Source organism: Gambusia affinis, linkage group LG12 (assembly GCF_019740435.1).
Source record: "Gambusia affinis linkage group LG12, SWU_Gaff_1.0, whole genome shotgun sequence".
NCBI lineage: Eukaryota > Metazoa > Chordata > Actinopteri > Cyprinodontiformes > Poeciliidae > Gambusia > Gambusia affinis.
This window is the reverse complement of record NC_057879.1, coordinates 19,165,608-19,188,490: the sequence shown is the minus strand read 5'-3', so window position 1 is coordinate 19,188,490 and position 22,883 is coordinate 19,165,608. Positions and strand designations below refer to the sequence as shown.

Here is a 22,883-nt window from a genome sequence, read left to right as displayed (position 1 = left end):
TTATATTTCCATGATATTTTTTTTACAATAAAGATGAGTATGCCCAAAAGCATATTATCATCCTTCAGAATAAACTCCCAGCCTTTTGAAAAAGCGTAGTTAAATTATGTTTTACTACTATGCACCCTTGTTCCGGCTGGATGGTTATTTGCGTTGCGCAAAGCTCTCACTTCCGCCTATGAGTTGTAGACGAATGCTATGTGCTAGTAGCTATGGCTAGCAGCATAATCCTCAAATTTGGTCCGGGACAACCAGGGGGGATTTCATTGACAGATGAAAATGTCCGCGTTTTATCCTTCTTCTGGGGACGAATAATCATACCTAAAATAACTGGCGCGACACATGGAACATGACAGCCTTTCTCCAACCGGAGCTGCTGGCTGGTGTCTGTTTCGGAGCGAACGACAGGGAAGTGCGCCGTTTTCATACAGGTGGATGGAGTCTCGTGCAGACCAAAGTGGTCTGCTGTAGATAATTGTTAGCGTAGCTTTACAGACAAAACTGAAAATAAATTTACCACCAGATCTTGTCTAACTTTTAAAAAGTGAGCTTGGTATATTTACAGGTTAATTTTCTAAACTCCAGAAAAGTATTTGTTACGGATGCACAAATATGAAAATTTGGGATGATGTTGATATCCGACATTAATATTGCTGTTATGGCAGTATTTATCAATATTTTGTTTTATCAAATTTTCTTTATCTGATTACTCAATTAATCAGCAGAATAATCAATAGATTACTCAATTACTACAGTAATCATTTACAACAGCCCTAATTGAAATACGTCAATTGTAGTTGAATTTGAAGTTTGCAACAAAAATTGCTTTCTCCTATTATTGCTGCATTAACACTCCTGTTATGTTCGTTTCTAGGGTACAACCAAAATGTCCGTTTAATCATGCAATAGTGTCAGAAACCCAAAAATTTCTCCAAAACATTTTTGTGTCTGATTATTAACTACAATACTAACCATTTCAATCAATATTTGTGCAATAATGTTTTTTTATTTCTCAGAAATTAAGGATCAATGACAATAACCTACTCATTTACTCATTTGGAGAGTAAAAATTAAACTTCCATTTTTTTATGTCCACTGAAAAAAATCTAGACGCAAGAAACAATAATTTCCTTAAAATTGATCTTTGGTAATTTTTTTATATTACACTTTTTTTTTTTCAATGGGTGATCTTTATAATTGAACTTGAGACACACATACTGTTCAGGGTCAAATTGACCTGCTGATTAAAATCAAGATAAATGAGTCATTCAGAGAGTATTTTAGTTTCCCTCCACTTCTGCTGAGTGTCACTCAGTTTGGGTGGAATTTAGCCACGGGAACAGAAAAGATTCTCGTCAAAAATTGTATGAACACCTGCTTTCTCACAGTTTCCTTGTGAAGTAAAGAGAATAGTGAGAAAGTGGGTTCATGTGCGTGCACAGGCGCATGCATGTGTGGTGTGTTGTGTGTGTGTGTGTGTGGTGAAATATGGTTCATAGCTGCAAAGAAACATATAGAATTGGACATTTTTTAATCTTTTTTTGCACTTTAACTTGACTGCCGGGTGAAATTGACCCGAACAGTATCTATGTAAAAAGTAGACCCAGGGGGTGGTGCAAATGTGTGAAATGAATAAGTTTTCAATTTCTATGTAGCGTGCACCTATTAAGACAAATAGAAAAAGTTTCATGCAAAAAAAATACTTCCAACTATTTAAAAAAACATTTTAAACTCTAAAACATGTCAATTTGACCCGGAACATGACAGGAGGGTTAAGCAAATAGAAACTATTTTCCAAATACTTATTGATTTTAAAACAGGAAAAGTTTTTTTGAACCTAATATTAATAAAGTGATGTCTTTTTTTCAATGACATATATAAAAATCTAGTTTCAAGTGGTTGTTCAAGACAAAAACAAGGTAGAGAATGAAGTCTGATGAATGTGTCTTACCACAAAACTCTTCATCTGAGCCATCTTTACAGTTCTCTCTAAAATCACAAAGTTTTTGAGTAGGAACACATTCTCCAGATTTGCAATTAAAATTCCCACTGGAACAGCAGGACGCAATAGTCCCCAGTCCTGACAAGTAGAAATGTGAAATAGATGGAAAGAGGTTCAACATCCAATTATTTTGAATTGAAAACAGAACATTGATAGTTCCTACCTGACAGAAGCACTAATATGTTCAGTATCATCTCCAGTCAAGATGAGACAATATTCTGGGGGATTCCAACAAAAACACAGGGTCTGATGCCTAACACAACATATCTTTCTAAGCTTTCAACAAACAATGAGCTGGAATAATCCAAATGGCATCTTTACTACATTAGATTAGCCACGGCTGTGAAACCTTATCACTAAATGACAGCTTAAAGTACAGCATGCACTCAGTAACCTCTTACTTTTGTCACCATGCTGCATGCTGCTTGTCTTTATTTGAAAGCTAAGTAAGACTTCAGATAAGACAACCTAGAATAAGCATAAATGTTTCAGATAAAACTAATCTAGAGTTTTATAGCATCCTGTATTGAGGTGAACTTCGACCTCCCTAACTTCAAGTGCCATGCAGAACTGAGGAAAGAGTCAAAGTTTTATTTTAACAACATTATGTAAACATTAAATCCAAATATCTTAATATGTTGGAGAATAATCTATGAAAAGGTACAGTTACGAAACTCGTCACAAAATATTGGTTTTTAACTTTTCTTTCAGTGCAAAAAAAAAGACATTTTTTGTTTAATTAAAGAAAAGGGATAATAACTTGATCAGTTTTACAGACAACTTTTTGTTTGGGGATCTGGTAAAAACTTTATTGCTTAGAGTCTTATTTGCTGTGGTATTTTAGTAAAATATGGATTTTTAGTGAAAAATAATATCCCACCAAACTGCTGTTACGGCAGTATTTCCATCCATCTCTGAATGGATAGTTAATGTTTTGCAAAGCTGAGATACATTTGGTAAACTGTAATTAAGCTTTATATGCATTTGTCTCTCTTCTGCTTCAGCAGACTCACACAAAAAGCCCTGCAGTTACAAAGGTTGATATTTCAGCAAAATACTCCAACTCAGAAGAAAGGAAAATAACCAAAGGGGAAGTGAAAGTACTAAATGCTATGAAAAATGTAAAGGAAGAGATGGACATCTGAATTTCTCCACTCCAACACAGGATATTATGTTGCTTCACTCAGGATGAACATAATGTTGTTTATATCAGCAACATTAAATGCAACTCTTGTCTCAAAACCTTATGAAAGACTATATTCCTCCTTACATCTGTTACAAGATGTAAAGCTCACTATTACAAATGTGTGAGAAAAGGAAATGCATCCTCCATCATCCAGTCATTCCTGTTTGTCTTCATAAGGTCTCATGGGTGGAGGAAATTTGTTTTACCAAACTTAATTTAAAATTGAGGATTTCATATCAGTTTCGAACTGAACATCTCTGGATGGAGAGTAAGCCAAACTGCATAAACAATCTGTAAAAAGCACATTTGTGATTCAAGAACCATCCAGAAACTATTCCCAATGATTGGTGACAATGTTCCATTCAGTTTAGCAAGGCATGTTCATTAATGTACTATAGCTTTAAGATGATCCAGCCAACAGGACTGTTGCACAGTGACTGTTTTTTTTCATGCTGTTTATTAATTGATGTATTTTTGCGTTGGAAAAGCTTTAGTTTTCATCATCTCTGATGTACAGTGAAGGTCAAACTCAATTCTTCTAACAGAAGGTGACCAATTATCAGCCAACATTTAGATACGGGATCCATAGGCATAGAAAATATTTTGATAAATAAACTCCAAATGGGATTCCACATAATTACTTAGTTCCGTAAAGTTGGAGCTGCTTTCATTAAGTTGGAAAAGCATCTGTGTTTCATATGGATAGTTGTTGGTTCAATTCCATTTTCCTTACATATCAGTTTAATCTTGTGTAAGTCACCTATCCCCTGATTACTAATCTACACATCAGTGTAGAATGTTGGAGCATGAGTGAATGTGGTTTTAGTGGAAAAGAGATTTGATGTTGTAGAAAGAGTAGAAAGCACTAAAAAAAATCTGTTTAATTAAATCTGAGGATTCAACCCAGAAAACTCCAGGATTTTTTTCATACTCATAACAAAAACTTCATATATGACCCAGATCTTAATGAAAGCACATGCTGTATAAAAACATTTATACAGCATGAAAAAGGCTGCTGGATATTCAAAACTCTGATAAGGTAACTAAAAAAAGCTAAATCTTTTCACAAGTTTTGCATGAACACTTAACAGTTGCTAATTATTGAAAACAAAATCTTTAGTTGTAGTTGTATTGAGTAGCTGGAAAACGGATGCAGTTGCAACATAAGGTTAAGCTGTGTCAACTTAATGCCTCAATTATTAATTTTTTTTTTTAAGTGCATGGTGGTCCAAAACCTCAATCATTCATATTTCTATTAAGAACATGCTAAATGTTTTCTAATTTATTTGTGTTTACCCAAAGCAATTTTTTTTTCCTATAGTGAGTGGGGCCAGCTTTTTCCATTTCTGGTGGGTAACATCCTTGCGAGGAAAAAACATGTTTGTGTCCTAAATGTTTTCTGCATGAATTGTGCTTACCCAAAGCAACTTTTTTTGCATAATGAATGGGGCCAGCTTTTTCCATTTCTGGAGCGTAACATCCGTGCGAGGGAAAGGCATGTTTGTGTATGTTTGTGTGCATGCTGTCCTTACTTCCTGCTTTTTTTTTTAGCCAGAGGCAAAATGTTGAAGTGTGCCAATCTGAAACATGACAGTTTCTCAATGAAAAGAGAAAAAAGGAGAACATGTCGGTGTGCTATTAAGATTCCCTCCTTTTCATGTATGTACTCATATGTCCTCTGCTTGCAATGCAGGGATGATGTCTGCTGCTTTGGGACTTAGAAGAATGTCACCTAAAAGGATTGCTCTTGCAGCCCTTGTGCTCCTCATGCTAGCATTGCAGGGATCGACAACATTAACAAATGGTATTGTGTAACCTATGTTGTTCTGTATGTTACTTATTATTATATCAGGTTTTGGTGATGATGTTTCTTGTGCATTTTTATAGATAATTATTGGGGCTGTTTTGCTTATAGAATGCATGCCTGAAAATATATTTAATAGCTTCAGATTTACTTTATTGCTACATTTGCATTATTTTAGCATTTATTTTATATGAAATGTAACATTTTGACAAATAAGTTTATAAGGTTCTAGTTGTGGCAGTTTTAATTAAATTTAATGAAAAATGATACTTTTATAAAATAATTTTCAAATAAAGTGAGAAGTGGTATTTATATTTTTGTCACAGAGAGATGTAAACAGACAAAAACAGAACATTAACAAATGCATAACCAGACCTTGTATTTAAATCTTGCATATGCATGGCTTTAAATTTTGCAGTGATAATACAATTATAGATATATAAAAAAAACTTTAAGAAATAAAACTTGTTTTATTTTAAATGTTTTTCCTTGCAGATTCTCCATTTATTCTGATGAACAAGGCCACTGGGTTCTGTTTGGCTAAAAGAGGTAGTCGCTGCACTGAAATTCGCTGGACAACTGGTAACCGGCTTTTTGTGGTTTCGACCAAGAAATGTCTGGGTGCTCAGGGCAAAAGCGTAGGGAGTGAGGTGAGCCAGTACGACTGCGACGAAAAAAGTGTCCTGCAGAGGTGGGATTGCCAAAATGGAACCCTGCTCACACTGAAAGAACAGCAGTTCTACATTGAAGTCAGAGCAGATGAATCAGTCGTTCTGTCCAAAACTGTTGGGCCGAACAACCACCTGACCATTGCGGGGACATCTAGTGGTGCCTGTACAAGAACACACAGAGGTACAAATTATTTGTGTTTGTGACTTTGTGGGTATGTGGAGGTTGTAAACAATGAAACTAATGAACCTCAGTTAAATTTTCACTTCTTTTTTTCCATTTCCTCAAAGTGGAAAATTTGTAGTAAAAAATACTGAAAAGACATGAAAATAATTTTATTCCCTTGAAAAACTGGGTGACTTAACATGAAGAACCTTTTATTTCCCCTGTAGAATATTACACAATTGGAGGGAATTCGTTTGGCAAAATCTGCATGTTTCCCTTCATGTACAAGGACCGATGGTATGGAGACTGCACCACGTATGACTCCAAAATAAAGCGCAGCTGGTGTGCAACTGAAACCAAATATGAGCATGAACAGTTTGGATACTGCCCATCTTCTTGTAAGTTTTTCAGCTCTTGCTATTGCTAAGCTCTGCTAGAAATGTCTTTATGTGGAAAACAATGTCTTGTTAACAAAATATGACAGGTCTGACTAATTTAGTCTATTTTAAATTACATGAGAGAATTACATCCTAAGCATTTTATCATAATATGCAGAGATCTGGTAATGACCATTTTATGTGGTTTTGATAAAGTAAACATCTTAAACATGCAGGACACATGCCGTCAAGTACTGAAATTGCTGTTCACAGTTCTAATAAGACAACACTTAAAAGAAATAGAGTGTCTGATATATGTTTGAATACAAAACAAAGATAATAAAACTGTTGTTTTTTCATACCTGCACAGCCACAGAACACTGGAACAGAAACTTTGTTACAGGAGCTTATTACCAGGTGAACATGCAGTCCGCTCTGACCTGGGCTCAGGCTGACACCAGCTGCAAACAGCAGGCTGCATTTCTGGTTAGCATTGTTGATCCTGTCGAGAAGGCCTTCCTCACAGGTAGGTGCAGACAGTTGATATTTTAAATAGTTTTACAAATGGTTTTAGTTTTGCAACATAACTGCTCCCTGCAGCACTTTTTTATTTTACCGAGAAGTGTTTTTTTAATATATTTTGACTATATAGCATAATAACAATGCTACTTTAATGCTAATGTTCAAAATAGTTGTTATAACTTAAAAAGCAAAACCTAGGGAGGCAACAACAACTACAATAGAGAAAACTGAAATAATAGGAATAATATTCCATCTTGATGATGACAATAATTTTGTCAAGAAAAAGTAGCAACAGGAGCATGTCCTTTCATCAACAGACCTTCCTCCATGTTTAAATATTCTCTGTGTCCTTATGTAATTGTAAGCAAGAAGGGGAAAAGTAACCTGGGAAGATTAAAGCCCAGACTGGTTGATCACAGTGCTCTGCAGATCTATGCTCTGTTTAAAAAACAATTTTCATAGCGACAAGCAGAAATTTCTCATGTATTGTAGTTCCATCCATCATTTATCCATTGTCCTTCAATCCTGGCCTTGATGGTCGATGACCTGCAACTTTTGGGTTGGTCCCTGTGCCAACACATGTACATTAAATGGCTGAATTACTTCCTCAGGATGCAGTCAAATGTTCCTGCTAAAGAGCTCATTATTTGTCTCAGGTGTTTTGAAGCAGAGACACACCTTGAAGTTGCAGGACACTAGCCTTCAGGCCTGGGCCTGAAGACCCCTTTGCTATATCCTCTTGTCCTTGCAAATTATTGTTTAATGATATTATTTCAACGTCATCAAAACTCCAACATTAAATAGTTAACTGTGGCTAAATAGACTACATAGAAAATATTGTAGTGGTGCAGTTGTGCTGTTAAGCAATGAAAAAGAGGAACTGAGTATTCACTTTTCTTTTCCGTTTTTTGTTGTTTTTTTTACCCTTTCTGCCATCAAAACATTATGCAACTCACAGGACTAACAGGAGCAGGAAGAAACAAGCTTTGGATTGGATTGAGTTTGGGTTCAGAACATGGCTGGGAGTGGACTGATGGAAAGCCCTTCCGCTACATAAAGTGGGATGCTGGTAAGTTATGCATCATTGCATCAATGGTCCTCTCAGAATTAGAGTTTTCCTGATCAATATGAAACGACTGAGGAGTTGGCAAAAATTTCAGCTGTAACCATTATTTTAAGGGAATGTTTTACATAAAAACTTAAATTCTTAAATTCAGCCTGTTTTAAGAAATTCAAAGTTTTTGATATATAAAAATCTAGTAAATTGTAGCCTGAAACAAAAACGACACAGCTTGAATCGTAAAACACCCAGATATTTGAAATTTTATTCAGTAAAAGCTTTTCATAGTTTTTTTAAGTGATGTGTAGATGAATGAATTATCTGATCAGCAGCTGCAGAAAGTTAGGTTGTGAGGAAAACTTTTGAGAAACATAAAATATTTGAGACTTAGCTAAAACCTACTACAAACCTTAGAAAGTTTTATGGAGACTGTCATTTGATATATATATATATATTTTTTATAAAATAAAACTTATACTAACAGTAATATTTCTCTAAAATTTAAGAAAGCCTTTGTTAAAACCTTAACACTAATGTGTTCCTATTATTTAGACTGTGCTATTGTTTCTCTTTGGGATGTTTCTCTTATTAAAAAACCTGTGATGTAATTTCAGGTTGAATGTTCAATACTTTGTTAGTTGTATTATTTCAAATCACATAAAGATATTATCTAGATTATTTGTCCTAAGATTACATTTAAAATGGTACCCTAGCCTGTTGTAGACAGAAAGCATATTACAATGAGTTTGTTAAAAAAATAGAAATATATAAATAAATAAAAATTAGCTAGTAAGGGAGAATTAATGTTCTGGCTGACTTTTGCGACAGAACGTCTGTAAAGGCCAACAAATTTCTGGTTACTACTCTAAAGTTCCATTATTTGTCACTGCAGGCTGTTTTAAACCACCTGCACAGCTGTTATTCTGTAATTTCTTTCACATCCACCAAGAGATGAGTAAAACTTTAGCCTTTTGTGACAGACTTGAACAATGGTCTTGGAGATGGTGCTCTTCCAGGACCCATTGTTTGATTGAAAACCAACCAGGCTGATCAATCAAAAAGGGAGATTGATACAGCTAACACCCTCTTGCTTCAAGGTAGACTCTTGGAGCTCAAGTTTTTTATAAAAGAACAACAGCAAATGTAGTAATGTTCTCTTGTGAAAGTGAAGATCTGTATTAATGGCTAAAATATGCAAAAACAAAAGCTAAATGGAATAAAATGGTGACTGTTTTTATATTCTTGGAAGATAGATTGCTGTAAATCAGGTGACTCAATGCAAAAACATAATATTAAACATAAGTTTTCAACAGTTCATATTATAAATTAAGCTAGATTGCATGCATAACTAGGGGTGAATTGGGTGAGAGTCTACCTTTCTAATTAAATTTCTGTGAAACTCTGTTTGTACTTATAAAACATAATTACTCATTTTTGACTTTCTACATGTTATGCTCGTATATGTGATGGGACTTTTTTCTGATAATTTCCTTAGTAAAGTGTAAATTTGACTTAATTTACCATATTGTTTCAGGGCACCCACTTCCTAATCCCGGATACAACTGTGCACTTCTTGACACCGCTGGGCAGTTCACGTGGCAAAGTTCCACTTGCACAAAGAAACTTGGCTACATCTGCTACAAAGGCGGAACCCTGCCAGCTCCGCCACGATGTACTGAAAATTGCTTCACACTAAAAAATTTTACATTTGTATTTGCGCTGCATTATTACTTCAAAGAACTTTGTCATTCAGTCTCTGTATGTTTGTTCTTTTCATCAGTTGAAGAAGGATTTTGCTCAAATCACTGGATCCCTTACAATGGACATTGTTTTTACCTTCAGCGCACACCAAAGTCATGGTCCAATGCTCTGACAGAGTGTCGCAAAGAGGGAAGTGAACTCGTTAGCATACGCAACATTGAGGACCAAAGCTTCGTCATCTCTCAGCTTGGATATGGTACAAGACATTCTTATACTTAATCAGAATATTGCTTGCTGGTCTTTTGTTTCAGTGCCATCGGAAAACAATTGAAAAAGGCCTTTTCCACACCAGCAAGACAGTATTTATCCTACATAAAGAAATAGTTCATCAGACACTGCAGAAGGAGAAGACATGTCATTATCAATATGTGGTAGTGACTTCCTCTTAAAATAACAAAAAGAGAGGCAACATCAACCTCTTTGCTATCCAGAAATTACTTTAGATTTGATTTTTAAAATTATTTTCTGCATTATGATAGTTAAACTTGGCATTTTCTGTATGTGTTTTCAATTTGAATTGCACAAAATTTTATAGCCAAGACTAGAAGATGTATAATGGCAAACAAAATGAGTCCATCTGCTTTAGTAAGAATAAAAATAAATTAATACAAATACATTCTCACAGATTTTGCAAATTGTGCCTTCTGCTAAGGTTTAAAACACCTGTGAATCTACCAACCTGTGACTCAAATTACATGTAAAGAGATAAGTTTGCCCATGAAACCATGCTGTTTCCTTCATTTAAAATCTTGTTTCAAACACTCCAATTGATGAAGAGACAACATGCACATTCAAGCACGTGCACACTCAGACCTAATTATTTCTATATATACAAGTCTTTGTAGATATTTTAAAATATTTCACTTATAATGTCCATAGGACCCACTGATGAGCTCTGGATAGGACTGAATGACAGAACCACTGAAGGGTTGTTTGACTGGAGTGACCACATGACCGTCACCTTCACTAGCTGGGAAGCTGAAGAACCCACAGTTTCCACTGATGAAGAAGATTGCGTTCTCATTAAAGGAGAGGTATGGAGCATCTGCATTTGTTCTTTACACATGTGCATATATTTTACATAGACACACTAGATTACTATTATTCTCTATTATCACTAAGACTTACTATTGTCACATATTCACATATTTCAGATAATATTCAAATAATTGTTATGTTTTATTTGTCTACATTTTTGCAAATCCTAGAAAGAAGAGATTAGAATGCATATCACTATAAGAGGAATTTATAACTACACAAGGGACAAAAAAATTTCTTTTACCTCTTAAAATATCAAGGTTATAAATTGGCAACCTAGTTACCAATTTATGAATTATATGAATTGCAACCTAATGTTTTCCTGACTAGAGTATAATGGGATCAGAGAACAGAAGCAACAAAACTAACAGCTAAATATGAGCACTGCTGTTATTTTTGTCTACTGTATTGTACTTTCACAATTTTCATTATATGTTTTGGGTTTTTATATTGAATATGCAAAAGCTTTGTCTTGCTAACTGCACCAAAAAGTTGTGATAATTGATCACACCTTTTGGTTGTGATCAATTATATTTTTTGTATTATTACCAAACACACTTCAAAAAATATATTATATTGATGTAAATGGTTTACCATCCTTTTAAAACACTTCACTTTACTTTTTGCAGAATGGAAATTGGGCGGACCGTTCCTGCGATGAAAAGCACGGATATATTTGTATGAAGCAAAGTGCCATTGAAAGAACTGGGGATGAAGTAGAGTTACATTTGGATGTCGGCTGCAAAATTGTTAGTGAATTATGAATCATATGTTTTCAATATCTATCATTTAATATGAAAAAAAGTACGTTACAAGGTTTGGTATAAATGTTTGATTCTAATAAATGACCAAAATCTTTTTAGGGCTGGAGAAGACATGGCTCTTTTTGTTACTTGGTGGGTACTGAGACCAAAACCTTTGAAGAAGCTAAAGAAGACTGCAAGAGCTCAGCTTCCTACTTAGCTGATGTCGCAAATGGGTAAAGATTCTCATAGTGTTTGATTACTAACCTTTAGATATTTCTGAGGCAGACTTGTAGGTATTAAAATTTACCCAACAATATTTAACAATTTGACTTGCAGCAATGGTTCAGAAACATTTTAACATTCAAGCCCAAAGCTTAAAACCAGGCAGCGACCTTCACTACTGATAGATGAAGCATAAATACACTATAAACACAGATTTATTAACTTTTATAAATACCTACAGGGTGGATAATGCCTTCCTTGTGAGTCTGGTAGGCCTGAGACCGGAGAAACACTTCTGGATCGGCCTCTCTAATCAGAATAACCTTGATATCTTTACCTGGACCAATACAGAGTTTGTGAAATTTACTCACTGGAATGGTGGAATGCCAGGTATGGATCTCTGTGAAATATTATTGCTCGATTTAAGGCATATAAAGCAGAAAACAAAACAAACACAGACAAAAATAAAAAAAATTAAAATATCACTCTTATTTCATGAATCATTTAGGTAACCTACAAGGTTGTGTTGCTATGGCGAGTGGGGTTTCGGCTGGACTCTGGGACATACTGCCCTGCACCAACAAGGAGAAATACATCTGCAAATACATGGCAGAGGGGGTAGTTTCAACTGTACCGCCCCAAACTCAAACTCCTCCCCAGTGTCCAGATGGTTGGAATCGAGTGGGAACAAGAAATGTTTGCGCAAAGGTAAATAAAAGTATCTTAGTGAAAGCAATTCACATGAAAAGATTATATTATCTTAAAATTATTTTGTGAATATTATTATTATTATTATTATTATTATTATTATTATTATTATTATTATTATTATTATTATTATTATTATTATTATTATTATTATTATTATATGAACTATTAATTTGTGAATGTGATGATTTTCCACACTTCTGTTTAGGTAACTCTTTTTTCTTTGTTTTTAAGTTTTTCACAGGTCCACGTTCAGAGGAGAAGACCTGGTTTGAAGCCAGAGATTACTGCAGGGCTATCGGAGGAGACCTGCTAAGCATCCACAGCTCTTCTGAACTATTGGTTGCAAGGTAATTACTGAACACGTTACTTCAAGTGATCAAATGTTCTTTTTTCCCCAGACACGCCCACTTTTCAGATTCTATTCAAAGCATCCAGGGGGCACTCTTTGATTGATGAAAATGTCAGAGTTTTCATCGTTTTTCAGGGAACCAATAGGCATACCTAATTTGCCTGGTGTGGCGCTTGGAGCAAGACAGTCTTACTTTCATGCGATGTCCTCCCTTTCCCGAGCTACTACCTAGTGAGTGGTTCTTATCCGTTCATAAACAAAACATACTGTGGCGCCGTGCTACAGGTACAGCGCTGCAGCTGATGTTTCTAAAGTGCAAGTGCAGCTTGATGAATAAACCGGAAAATAAATGTCCTTTCTTACTGTCCCGGTTGCAACAAATGGTTGATGGAGTGCATCATGTCCATAGCTGGGACAAGAGTTTCTGTGTATTAGGAAGGTGGCAACGATCCTGTAGGTCACATGGACAGAAAAACTTTGAAAAGTTTGTGCAAAGTCAACTAAATGTTGATCTATTAAAATGACTGAGGAGGATGAAGGCTAAAACTAATGACTGGAGCTTGCACATAATTTAATAGGTTTCTTTGTGAGACGTCTTTTAATTATTTTTATTATTAAATTGCATATGTCATATTTTGTGTATTTTCTTTCTCCAGACTGACTTAAATAGTGTCCTATTATTACACAATTAAGTGTTCTAAGTTGTAAGAGTAATTATCAGGAAGGCAAGATATGAAAATTTGGGTGCTGCTGTTATGGTAATCTTTATATTTTCCTACACTTTCGACACTGTGCCAAAGTGATGACCACACTATCACTATTTCCTTCTCTGCTTCAGTTAAATGTGCCACAATCCTGCGCTTGATCACTGTTTCATGTCTGAACAATCACAAACAAGATGGAAATAAACAGTGGTTGTTCATATTGGTGCAGTTCTGCTTATTGGACAGATACTGGAATGTGATTCCAAATAGTGTGGGCTTTGAGTTCTCCTTACAACCTTAGATTGTTTTCTATGTGATTAAATCTGTAATGTATTATGTAAAATTATATCAAGTAAATAATTAAATGTGTTTTTGTTTCTAAAAGTAAGTTGGACTTACAGTTTCACATAATTACAACTACTTAGTGTTTATGTACAGTTTTCTCCTGGCTGCAAACTTCTGCTCTTAAAAAGACTAGTTTTTAAAAATAACTACAGGCTTATACAGTAACTATTTTGGAACCCCTAAACCCTCCTATGGAAAATTAATAAAGTGAAAATGCAGCTTTATGTTAGCTGGCCATCTTGGATTTTTTTTTTTTTTCATTCTCTCAATTTTGATGCAGATTAATTAAAGTATTTGTGGGTTCTAAATCTGTGTACACCTGAAATTGTGAGTCTTTCAAGTTTTAAAGTGAAACATAGAGACAGATTGCCTAAAATAACACAACACACAAGTAGCACTGCATTTACCCACAGCTAAAAACTGTTTAACACATGTATTTCAGGAAATTCTTATGAATATATCTGTACATTCAAAGACAAGACCTGTCCTGTTAAGTATTTTAAATGAGAAAAAGTACCCTATGCTAAAAGCAATTATTTTGGAGGGGTTGTGCTGTTTCCACCTTAAAAATAGGTCAAAGGTGAAACAAAAGGTAGAATTCATTGCGTCTTTTAGCTTAGTCCACTCAGCAGCTTATTTGCACAATACAGTAGTGACATAGCCCTGAAACATCTCATTCCTAAAGGAGCTCATAATAGACAGATTTGTGAATGATTTAAAAAAAAAAAAATAATAATAATAAGCATGCTTTGTGCAGCCACAGACCTCCTAATTTAATAGGTACACTTTAACAGAAATAAATTATATGTTTAAAGGAATTTTTGAATAGAAAGTAGAATTTTTTTGTGATAAATGTTACTGTGGAGTTACCGTGTCCTTCATAAACCAGTCGCGCTTATCGCAGACAAACCAAGCACCAGCTCAAGGTTGTGGTACCTTTCACAATTGTCTTGGGTATTATAAGTTTTACCACATGTTTCAGGGGGAGGATAGATCCAAAATAATATGCTGGTACTGAGTAATTCACTTCTTTGTAATCTCTAACAACAGCTCTATGTTATACCAGAGTTTAATCTCTGTGACTTGTGTAAATATGTTCCTACAGCAGAGGTGGCAAAGCTTGGATTGGACTTCACTTTGAAAATCCAAACGGTTATGTATGGACTGACGGAAGTGCGGTTAGTAGTTGTTAGTTTTCTTTTTTAAACCAAATACCAATCTGTTCTGTTTTAGCTAACATTTCTAAAATAAAATTAACAAAGCACTTTTTACTATATCTTTTTCTTATAGTTGAACTTCCAGCACTGGCAGGAGGGAGAACCAAACAACTTCAACAATGATGAGACCTGTACTGAATTTGTGTTGTATAACTGGGACGAGCATGGCTCCTGGAATGATCTGAATTGTGAAAGCTACAATGACTGGTTGTGTCAGATTCGAGCAGGTAGAGAGAAAATATAAAGAAAAAAAATAGACCTTCTTCTAAAAATACATTTTGGTGGTTGTTTGTCTTTTTAGTTCAATTTGTTTATATTGCATAATTATATAGAGATAAAAATATAATTTCCTGATGTGGATCCAGTCTCACTCAATGGCTCATGTCACAATTTACAATGTGAAATCATATTCAAATGCAAAAAATTAAGAAAATAGCATATTTCCCTAAACGTACTTACATAACATCTAAACTTGCTTTGTACTTTTACAGGAGCAACTCTAAAACCACCTCCCAACAATACAGTACCAGGTAAGACTACATTGACATTGTCCTTAAAATTAAAATGCTGAATCCTTATATATACTAATTGAACGTCTTATTTACCATAATAGCTCTGGGCTGTGATAAAAGAATGCAGATTAATATTTTTTTTCTATCATAGAAAACTAGCAATTACTTTCAATTTTAATCATGATTGGAAGAGGGAAATTAGTATAACAAGAAGTTCTTCAATATTCATTGCTAATAAGCATTGTTACAAAGAAAACACCAACCAAAATGTCTTTACTTTTTATATGCCAGATTAGAAACTTGAATAGTAATGTCACATCCATTCAAAATCTTTACAGAATTTAACACCACATCAGACGGTTGGCTTATATGGAAAGGGAAACAATATTTCCTGAACAGAATGTCTAAATCTATGGAAGAGGCTCGTGACTTCTGCAAAAGGAGACATGGTGACTTGATAGTAATCAACAATAAAGAGGAAAACATTTTCATATGGAAACAGGTGAGTAAAGTCATCTTACCAAACAGCACACTTATATAGCATATTCCTGTTCATATACAGCATTTACTTTGCTTTTTTCTACAGATTTCAAGAGGCTATGGGTCATGGTATATAGGCTTATCAGTGGATCTTGATGGGTCATTTTGGTGAGTATTACTAATACATACTAGCTAATATGTATATTACTTAAATAAAAATTGCGCAATTTTATTTTCTAATTTTTCTAGGTTCCTTTCTGTTTTTATTTGAAAGTGACAGAACCTAATTGATTCAGTTAACCTGACTGTGTAGTCATGGGGGAAAATGCATAAATAAGGGACATATTTTGTCAGCTTCTGAGTCTCTTCCATGTCAAAGGAATTTTTAGAGAATATTAAGGTTTTGTTTGAACTGTTCGGTTAAGATGTTAACATCAGAAAATATCTGAAAATATTAGATTTGCTTTTTATATTGTCTTTTGTGTAAAGGTTTCAGAGTGAATAGTCAGAGCATGGCTAAGAGAAATGTAGACTTCTACCCTTTAGAAACAATTCTAAAGTAAAAAATGTCAGTCTTTGATGCGAATGCCAGTTTAGAAACATTTAAATCACTGTTTGTATTAAATCAACTATTCCTACTCTATTTGTCTAATGGTCCCTGAATGGTTAGGTTTACAACTTAACAATGTTCCAGTTCCAAGTTTGAGTTCCTCCAGACTTTGCCCCTTTTTATGATCAGTGACCAGGGAGAGTTACCAATGTAAGGCAAAATCTGTTTAATTCTCACCATTCTGTTCCATAACCATTACATTAATTACAATAAAATAGCATAGAAAGCTCTGTTCACATAAATATATGTTACTCACATGGACCGTCTGTGGTACCAGGTGGTTGGATGATACTCCAGTGTCTTATCAAAGATGGGATGAAAATCAGCCGAATTCCAATGCCTTTGATGAGACCTGTGTTACTATGGGTTATCATATGGGTAAGTAAGGATATCACAAATGTGCATATTTAAAAAGGTATCAAACACTAACTGAAATGTCTGAAAATATTAACATAGTGCTTCAAAATGAAGATGCTATTGAGTGAATCTATGATGTCCATGCAGGATATTGGCGTACTTCTAACTGCGGAAGAGAGGCTCAGTCCATCTGTGAAAGATCAAACTCACCACCTGTCAACACCACTGCAGCCCCAACAGAGTCTCTCAAAGGTGGATGTCCACAAACATGGAAAAAATTTGGTTCAAAGGTAAAAAAAATAAATAAAAATCTAAATTAGATTGTGAACCTATGCTAGTAGTCTCCATCAACAATCCATGAATGTCAAGGTTCTGCATCCATAGATGCATCCCTCCTCTTAACACACCTGAATCAAGTGAATGATTAATTCACTGGTGTCTCATCTATGAAGGATTGCATAGAATTTGTATTGAAAGTGTACGTATGCCCATATGCAGGAATGGCAAACACATTATTAAATCCATGCACACACACGACAGAAAGCAATTTTCTGTATCAATTTCTATCTATGCCAGAGCATCAAGTTTGTGTTTTATAGATCACAACCTGTGAAATGACATCAGACTTGTATATAGCTGTTCCAGACCCTCATAAATGCTTTACAATAAAATTAATCATTTCCATTCATGCAAACTTTCATACGCAAAGGATGGCAAATTACTGGAGCGACAGCTTTTGGCTCCAGGCAGTAGGTGAAATTTGGTGTCCATGAGCAAGGACACACCCAGGAATCATGTCTATGGATTTTTATGGACAGTGTGGTCCAATTGGCATCTTCATTTTGAAGGGATCCATGGAGCAGATGAAGCCAGATACCTGGCTTTTATTAGGAATATATTGTTTAGGATTTTAACATCAAGCTTTGCTTTCTTTACATATTTCAAATGTTTTGTTGCCAACAGTGTTACAAAATAGTAAGTGACCGCAAGATGACTTGGGAAGGTGCAAGGACTCAGTGTGTCAATTTTGAAGCTAAATTAGTTTCCATTCCTACACGACAAGTTCAAGGTTTGCGCTCATATTAATTATTGATATTCATATCTTTAAAAAACTTGCGATATTCAGTCAAAAAAAATAAATAAATTAAATTTGATCTTTGGATTTACAGCATTCTTGATCACCAAAATGCTAACTGCAGCAAATACGGACCTATGGATAGGATTAAACAGTATAAGGCAAGACGGATTTTTCTGGAGTGATGGAAAAACAAGGCAATACACCAACTGGGGTTATTCTGTAAGTATATTCTCAGTTATACTACTGTATTATGCTTATCAACAAGGTTAATATGAATTCCTAATTGTCTTGTTTAAAGAACAATGCATATTTTTGTCAACTATTGCTTTACTGTACTCCAATGTGAAAGGAATATGACTCAAAAGCAAATGTTTCCATGCAGCAGGTTGTGTTTTTCCTGATTTCGTGTGGCTAAGAAATTATATTGACTTATAAGGACTAAAGGACTTATTCTTTCTATTTTTTTCTTGTTTATTCACTCTGATCTATAAGATATTTAGTATTTAGGAATAATGAAAGTAAATCAGTTCTTATTAATAGCATCTGCCTTTGCCCTATAGAAAAATCAGAGACGTCCTGGATCGTTTTATCAAAGATGGAATGAGGTAATAAATAAAAATATTTCTTATATAAATGTTTTCCATTTTTGCTTATTATGGGTTTGAAGGTAACGATAAGTTTTAACAATATTTATTTATTACTCATTATCAGGAGGAGTGTGTGCTGATGTCCAGCGGTTCAGCTTTCGGGATTGGTAAATGGCTGATAAAGTCGTGCAATGACACAAACGGATATATCTGTCATAAAGATATCAGTGAGTTCAAGCTTTTGCTGGTTTGGAAACATTTTGAGGCTTATAACCTTCAACAGCTTTTCACTGAAAATAAAATTGCTTTTGTTTTGCTCCCATCAGATCCGGCTATCTCAGATAACTCAGATCCAATCAGTCCTACCACTTATGAGAGTCTGGGAAATGACAGCATCAAGGCTGTGACTCAAAATCTGACATGGGCCGAAGCCAAAAAATTGTGTGAAAAGGATAAGGCCAACCTGGCTAGCCTACGAACCGAGTGGACAAATGCCTATGTTGAGTTACTGGCTTTGACTCTCAAAACTCCTCTGTGGATTGGACTTAACAAAGATGAGGTAAAGAGCTGCAGAGATCTGAAACCCATTCATAGGTTGTTTCAAAGTGTAATAATTTGGTTTTAATGTATAATTGTGTTTGCTCATTCAGTTTGGGGTTTTCTAACATGCTTAAAAGAAATCATTTTCTTAATATGAAATTTGTCCTTGCTTTCAGACTCAAGGTTATTTTCAGTTCATTGATGGCTGGCACTTGAGCTCCACCAACTGGGCCGAATTTGAACCAAGCAGGAATAAACCGTGTGTGTATGTCGATGTGGATGGAAAATGGCGGACAGCTTTCTGCAACCAGACTATGAACAGCGTCTGCATGGTGTCAACAGGTGTGATTATTATGGCAGGATTCAGATCAAAATGATATAAAATTCTATCAGCCACTCAACTCATCAAAATCCAAATGTGCCATATTTTGCTTTTGCTTGCTCAGCATAAATTTATATGCACTTGTGATTCAGAGCAAATTGCAGGTATAATATCAAATTTTAATGAATCTCTGTTTATTCAGTTGACTATATTGTACTATAATTGGATTGTATGTAAAATCATATATAATTATATATAATTTTGTATTTTAACAATTTAGGCTGGTTTCAGGTAAATGTGGAGGTGGGTTTGGCTGTTTGGTACTGAATAATCTATTTGAAATGAATTACAAAGAAAATATTTGGAATGTCTCAAAAGTAAAATAAAAGACCTAGTGAAGTTCAGTGTTGGATGAACAACATTTTCATAAAGATTGTTTGAGAAAAGGCATTATTGTATCTTTAAATAACAATATATGTTCACGATTTCTACAATTGTTCTCTAAGTACAGTCATATAGTTAAAGAAATCCACCAAGACTTTGAAGTTGTATAGTTGTGTATCTTATAACAAAATAATAAAATAGAAAGAATTAAAGAATCTCCCTAAAACACATGTATTTATAAAGATCTGTCTTAGCAAAAAGGTGTTGCTATCTTCCAGATTGTAGATAGGCGCAAACAAACAAACACGAACAACTGCCTGCGAAAGTAAGGATAGTTTAAATTCGTTTTTTATGTTCATTACAATCGATGATTTCTTTTCTAGATGTTCCACCTACAGAGTCCACTGTATTTCCTGGACGCTGTCCCGAAGACACCAATGTGGAGTACCAGGACAGTTACACATGGTTGCCATATAAAGCCTACTGTTATCTGTTTGTCACAGATGAAATTGAGTGGGCAGATGCAGCTAGCAGTTGCGTAAGACATGGTAAGATCAGTTTCTTTAAAACTATGTGGTCAGTTAATACGAGTAAAAAATTACCCAGTAGGTGCTGAGAAGTTGTTACAACCAAGTTATTTTTGTTGTTCAGGTGGTGTCCTGACAAGTATTGAAGATCCCTTGGAGCAAGCTTTTCTCCAAAGCAACATAGAAGTATTTCAAGACAGCCACACCTCTTTTTGGATTGGTCTATTTAAGACACACAAGGGTAAGAAGTTTTTTAGCCTATTAATTTTTATGTAAAGTGTTTTATTAAACTGTATTTGCAAATTATGTACAACTTATTGCAACACCTTTAAGCCTCTTGGGCTTTCAGCAGAGCCAACTGAAGCATAAAATATTATAATCACTTCCTTAATTTTAAAAGTGTTGTCAGCATTTTATTTTTTGTCATTAGGGTCGTGGGCATGGCTTGATAAAACTGTCCTTGACTATATCAACTGGGGTGAAGATGAACCTGATTCTGATTTTGGAGCCATAACAACTAAAGATGGGACATGGAGTTCAGGGCGCAGATGGCACGACAGATCGTATATCTGTAAAACACCCAAAGGTAAGCTGCTTTATGATAAAAAACATATGTCCTCATAACACAATCTGGGCACTTTAGAAATCCCATAACGAAGCAAAAACAACGACTATGTAAACAATAAAAATATCACACAGTGCAAAAACCTTAAACCTTTTCAAGAAGTTTAAAAATTCTGCTTATCTTTACAAATCCAACCAAAAAAATTAAATAATTTTTCTACTTTGGTGTTTTGCCTTTAGTTTTTCAAATATTAAGCACAGCGATGGAGGGTTAATGATTCGGCCTAATTCTGCTGCCGCACAACCTTGACCAACTAAATTCACTGAGTCAACCTTAAAATTCTCTGATTACAAAAGTATTCTGTAGTAAAACTTACTACAGAATACTGTAGTACTACAGAATACTTTATGTATGACAAAAGTCATACATAAAATAATGTCAGTAATTGCTGCAAAGCTGAATTAAGAAGCTACTAAACCATGAAGTGGGATTGTTTCGTACATGCAGTTCTTCCGCTTTGACCAGATCTTTGGCTGCTACATACTGCCAGTGGAATCTATTTATTGCTGTGTACACTTGACAATAAACTTCATTATACTAGGAGCTGAATTTTGTTACACTGTATCTTGATGTATGGACCCAAAACCTCAAAAAGGCTGCATATATTATTTTGTCTTTTGATTCCATGAAGAACATTAATTGATAAACTTTGTAAATTCCAGTGAAGCTGTAGTAAATTACACCTTGTACAAGATATAGACTACAGCTGAACTTAAGAAAAGAGATTCATTATTTCACACTTTTTTTTCTGAACAGTTATGATGACAGACACAGATACAAAACCAAGTAAGTTACACCTCTTAATGATTTGTGCAATTTTTGATTACTTGTATTTTCAAATGGCATTGAGTAAAAGCTTATCTCTATCTACTTGTTGCATGTGCAGAGCCTCACGAAGGAGACGATCCACGCAGTCGTGTCCACACAAGTTTGGTGGTAGTGATGCTTATTGCCATCATCTCGACAATGACTGTTGTCGCTTTCTGGCTCTACAAGAGATCTCCTCGTCCCTTCCCCACCTTTGACAATCCATTGTACTTCAATGGCGAAAAATCTCAGCCTGATGTGGTCGACACCAATAGATTGATCGAGAATGCTGAAGTCTCCGAAATCTCCCCAGAAAATCCAGAGCCCATTTTAATTCTGTGATTTAGGAGTTTGCAGAAGTTGAAGTTGTGCAAACTAGTCTGAGATTAATTTTACTGTAAACACAAATATGCTTCAGTATTATGTTTTTAATGCAAACAATAAATATTCAGTAATTTAACAATAACTGTATTTGTTCTTTCTCTACCCATGGCAGAATGTACATATAATGGCTACATGTGAAGCTCATTTTCTAGATGCTGTTTATTGCTTTTACTGTTTGAATGTAAAATGGAGGACACAGCCAGTCAATGTTAAAAAAAGGCATTAAACCATTCACGATAATATACTGTTCATGTTTTTATTACATTTTCATATCTGTTTAGGGTTGAACAATGTCAGCACTGTAATTATTGATTTCTTTGAATGAATTCTGCATAATGATAAAGAAAACAATAAAGAAAGGAGGGAGAATGTTTCTTTCCACTGTAATCATGTTTGAGGAAGTTACAAAAAGTTTCCCTTGGCACATTCATATATGGCAGCTCTTAATTTAGTACAACACATTTTCATCAGTAAAGAAGACATTTCCTGTCAAATTCTGTTGAAAGAAATCAAATTTAGACTGAATTTAGTGGCACTGCCTATATATTAAAAAATTAAAATGCATATCTTTATGGTACAGTAAGTGTATTTGTAATAAATGGAGCCATAATATATGTTTCATGATGACTGTACTCCAAGATAGCAGAGTAGTGCATGGTGCCAATATAAAGCAAGAATGTCTGTATAAAAACATAAGAACTACTACAGACAACTGACATGAACTGAAGGAACGTTTGTGAATTTTGGTTTGAAGTACCATCCCTTATTGTTAAAAAATAACACCGCATATTT

General features: G+C 34.7%; 1 protein-coding gene across 3 annotated transcripts; it reads left to right on the top strand.

The window, feature by feature from the left end:
* The first annotated feature begins 334 nt into the window (after window positions 1-334).
* Window positions 335-22,335, top strand: LOC122841326 (macrophage mannose receptor 1-like). 3 transcript variants are annotated; one of them, XM_044134568.1, is made up of 33 exons: window positions 335-431; window positions 4,882-4,992; window positions 5,488-5,844; window positions 6,054-6,224; window positions 6,574-6,729; window positions 7,684-7,794; window positions 9,320-9,457; window positions 9,566-9,742; window positions 10,426-10,580; window positions 11,214-11,333; window positions 11,448-11,563; window positions 11,794-11,942; window positions 12,061-12,260; window positions 12,495-12,610; window positions 12,748-12,843; window positions 14,767-14,839; window positions 14,952-15,105; window positions 15,370-15,408; window positions 15,729-15,892; window positions 15,977-16,038; window positions 16,758-16,858; window positions 16,985-17,127; window positions 17,801-17,906; window positions 18,007-18,134; window positions 18,476-18,520; window positions 18,627-18,729; window positions 18,829-19,061; window positions 19,219-19,384; window positions 20,132-20,296; window positions 20,400-20,516; window positions 20,706-20,861; window positions 21,657-21,686; window positions 21,787-22,335. In XM_044134568.1, exons 1-33 carry the CDS (start codon window positions 350-352, stop codon window positions 22,047-22,049), a joined length of 4,503 nt encoding a protein of 1,500 aa, XP_043990503.1. In that variant the 5' UTR covers window positions 335-349; the 3' UTR covers window positions 22,050-22,335. The 3 variants fall into 3 exon arrangements, with proteins under 3 accessions (XP_043990503.1, XP_043990506.1, XP_043990504.1); XM_044134571.1 differs by lacking the exon at window positions 12,748-12,843 and having other exon boundaries at window positions 14,770-14,839; XM_044134569.1 differs by lacking the exon at window positions 12,748-12,843.
* The last annotated feature ends 548 nt before the right edge of the window (window positions 22,336-22,883 follow it).

Excerpts from the sequence above, each read along its gene's own strand:
- LOC122841326 (XM_044134568.1), top strand. The coding sequence starts at position 350 with ATGACAGCCTTTCTCCAACCGGAGCTGCTGGCTGGTGTCTGTTTCGGA. Across the intron at positions 11,943-12,060 it reads CTGGAATGGTGGAATGCCAG|GTAACCTACAAGGTTGTGTT; the intron begins GTATGGATCTCT and ends TGAATCATTTAG. Across the intron at positions 19,385-20,131 it reads CGTCTGCATGGTGTCAACAG|ATGTTCCACCTACAGAGTCC; the intron begins GTGTGATTATTA and ends TTTCTTTTCTAG.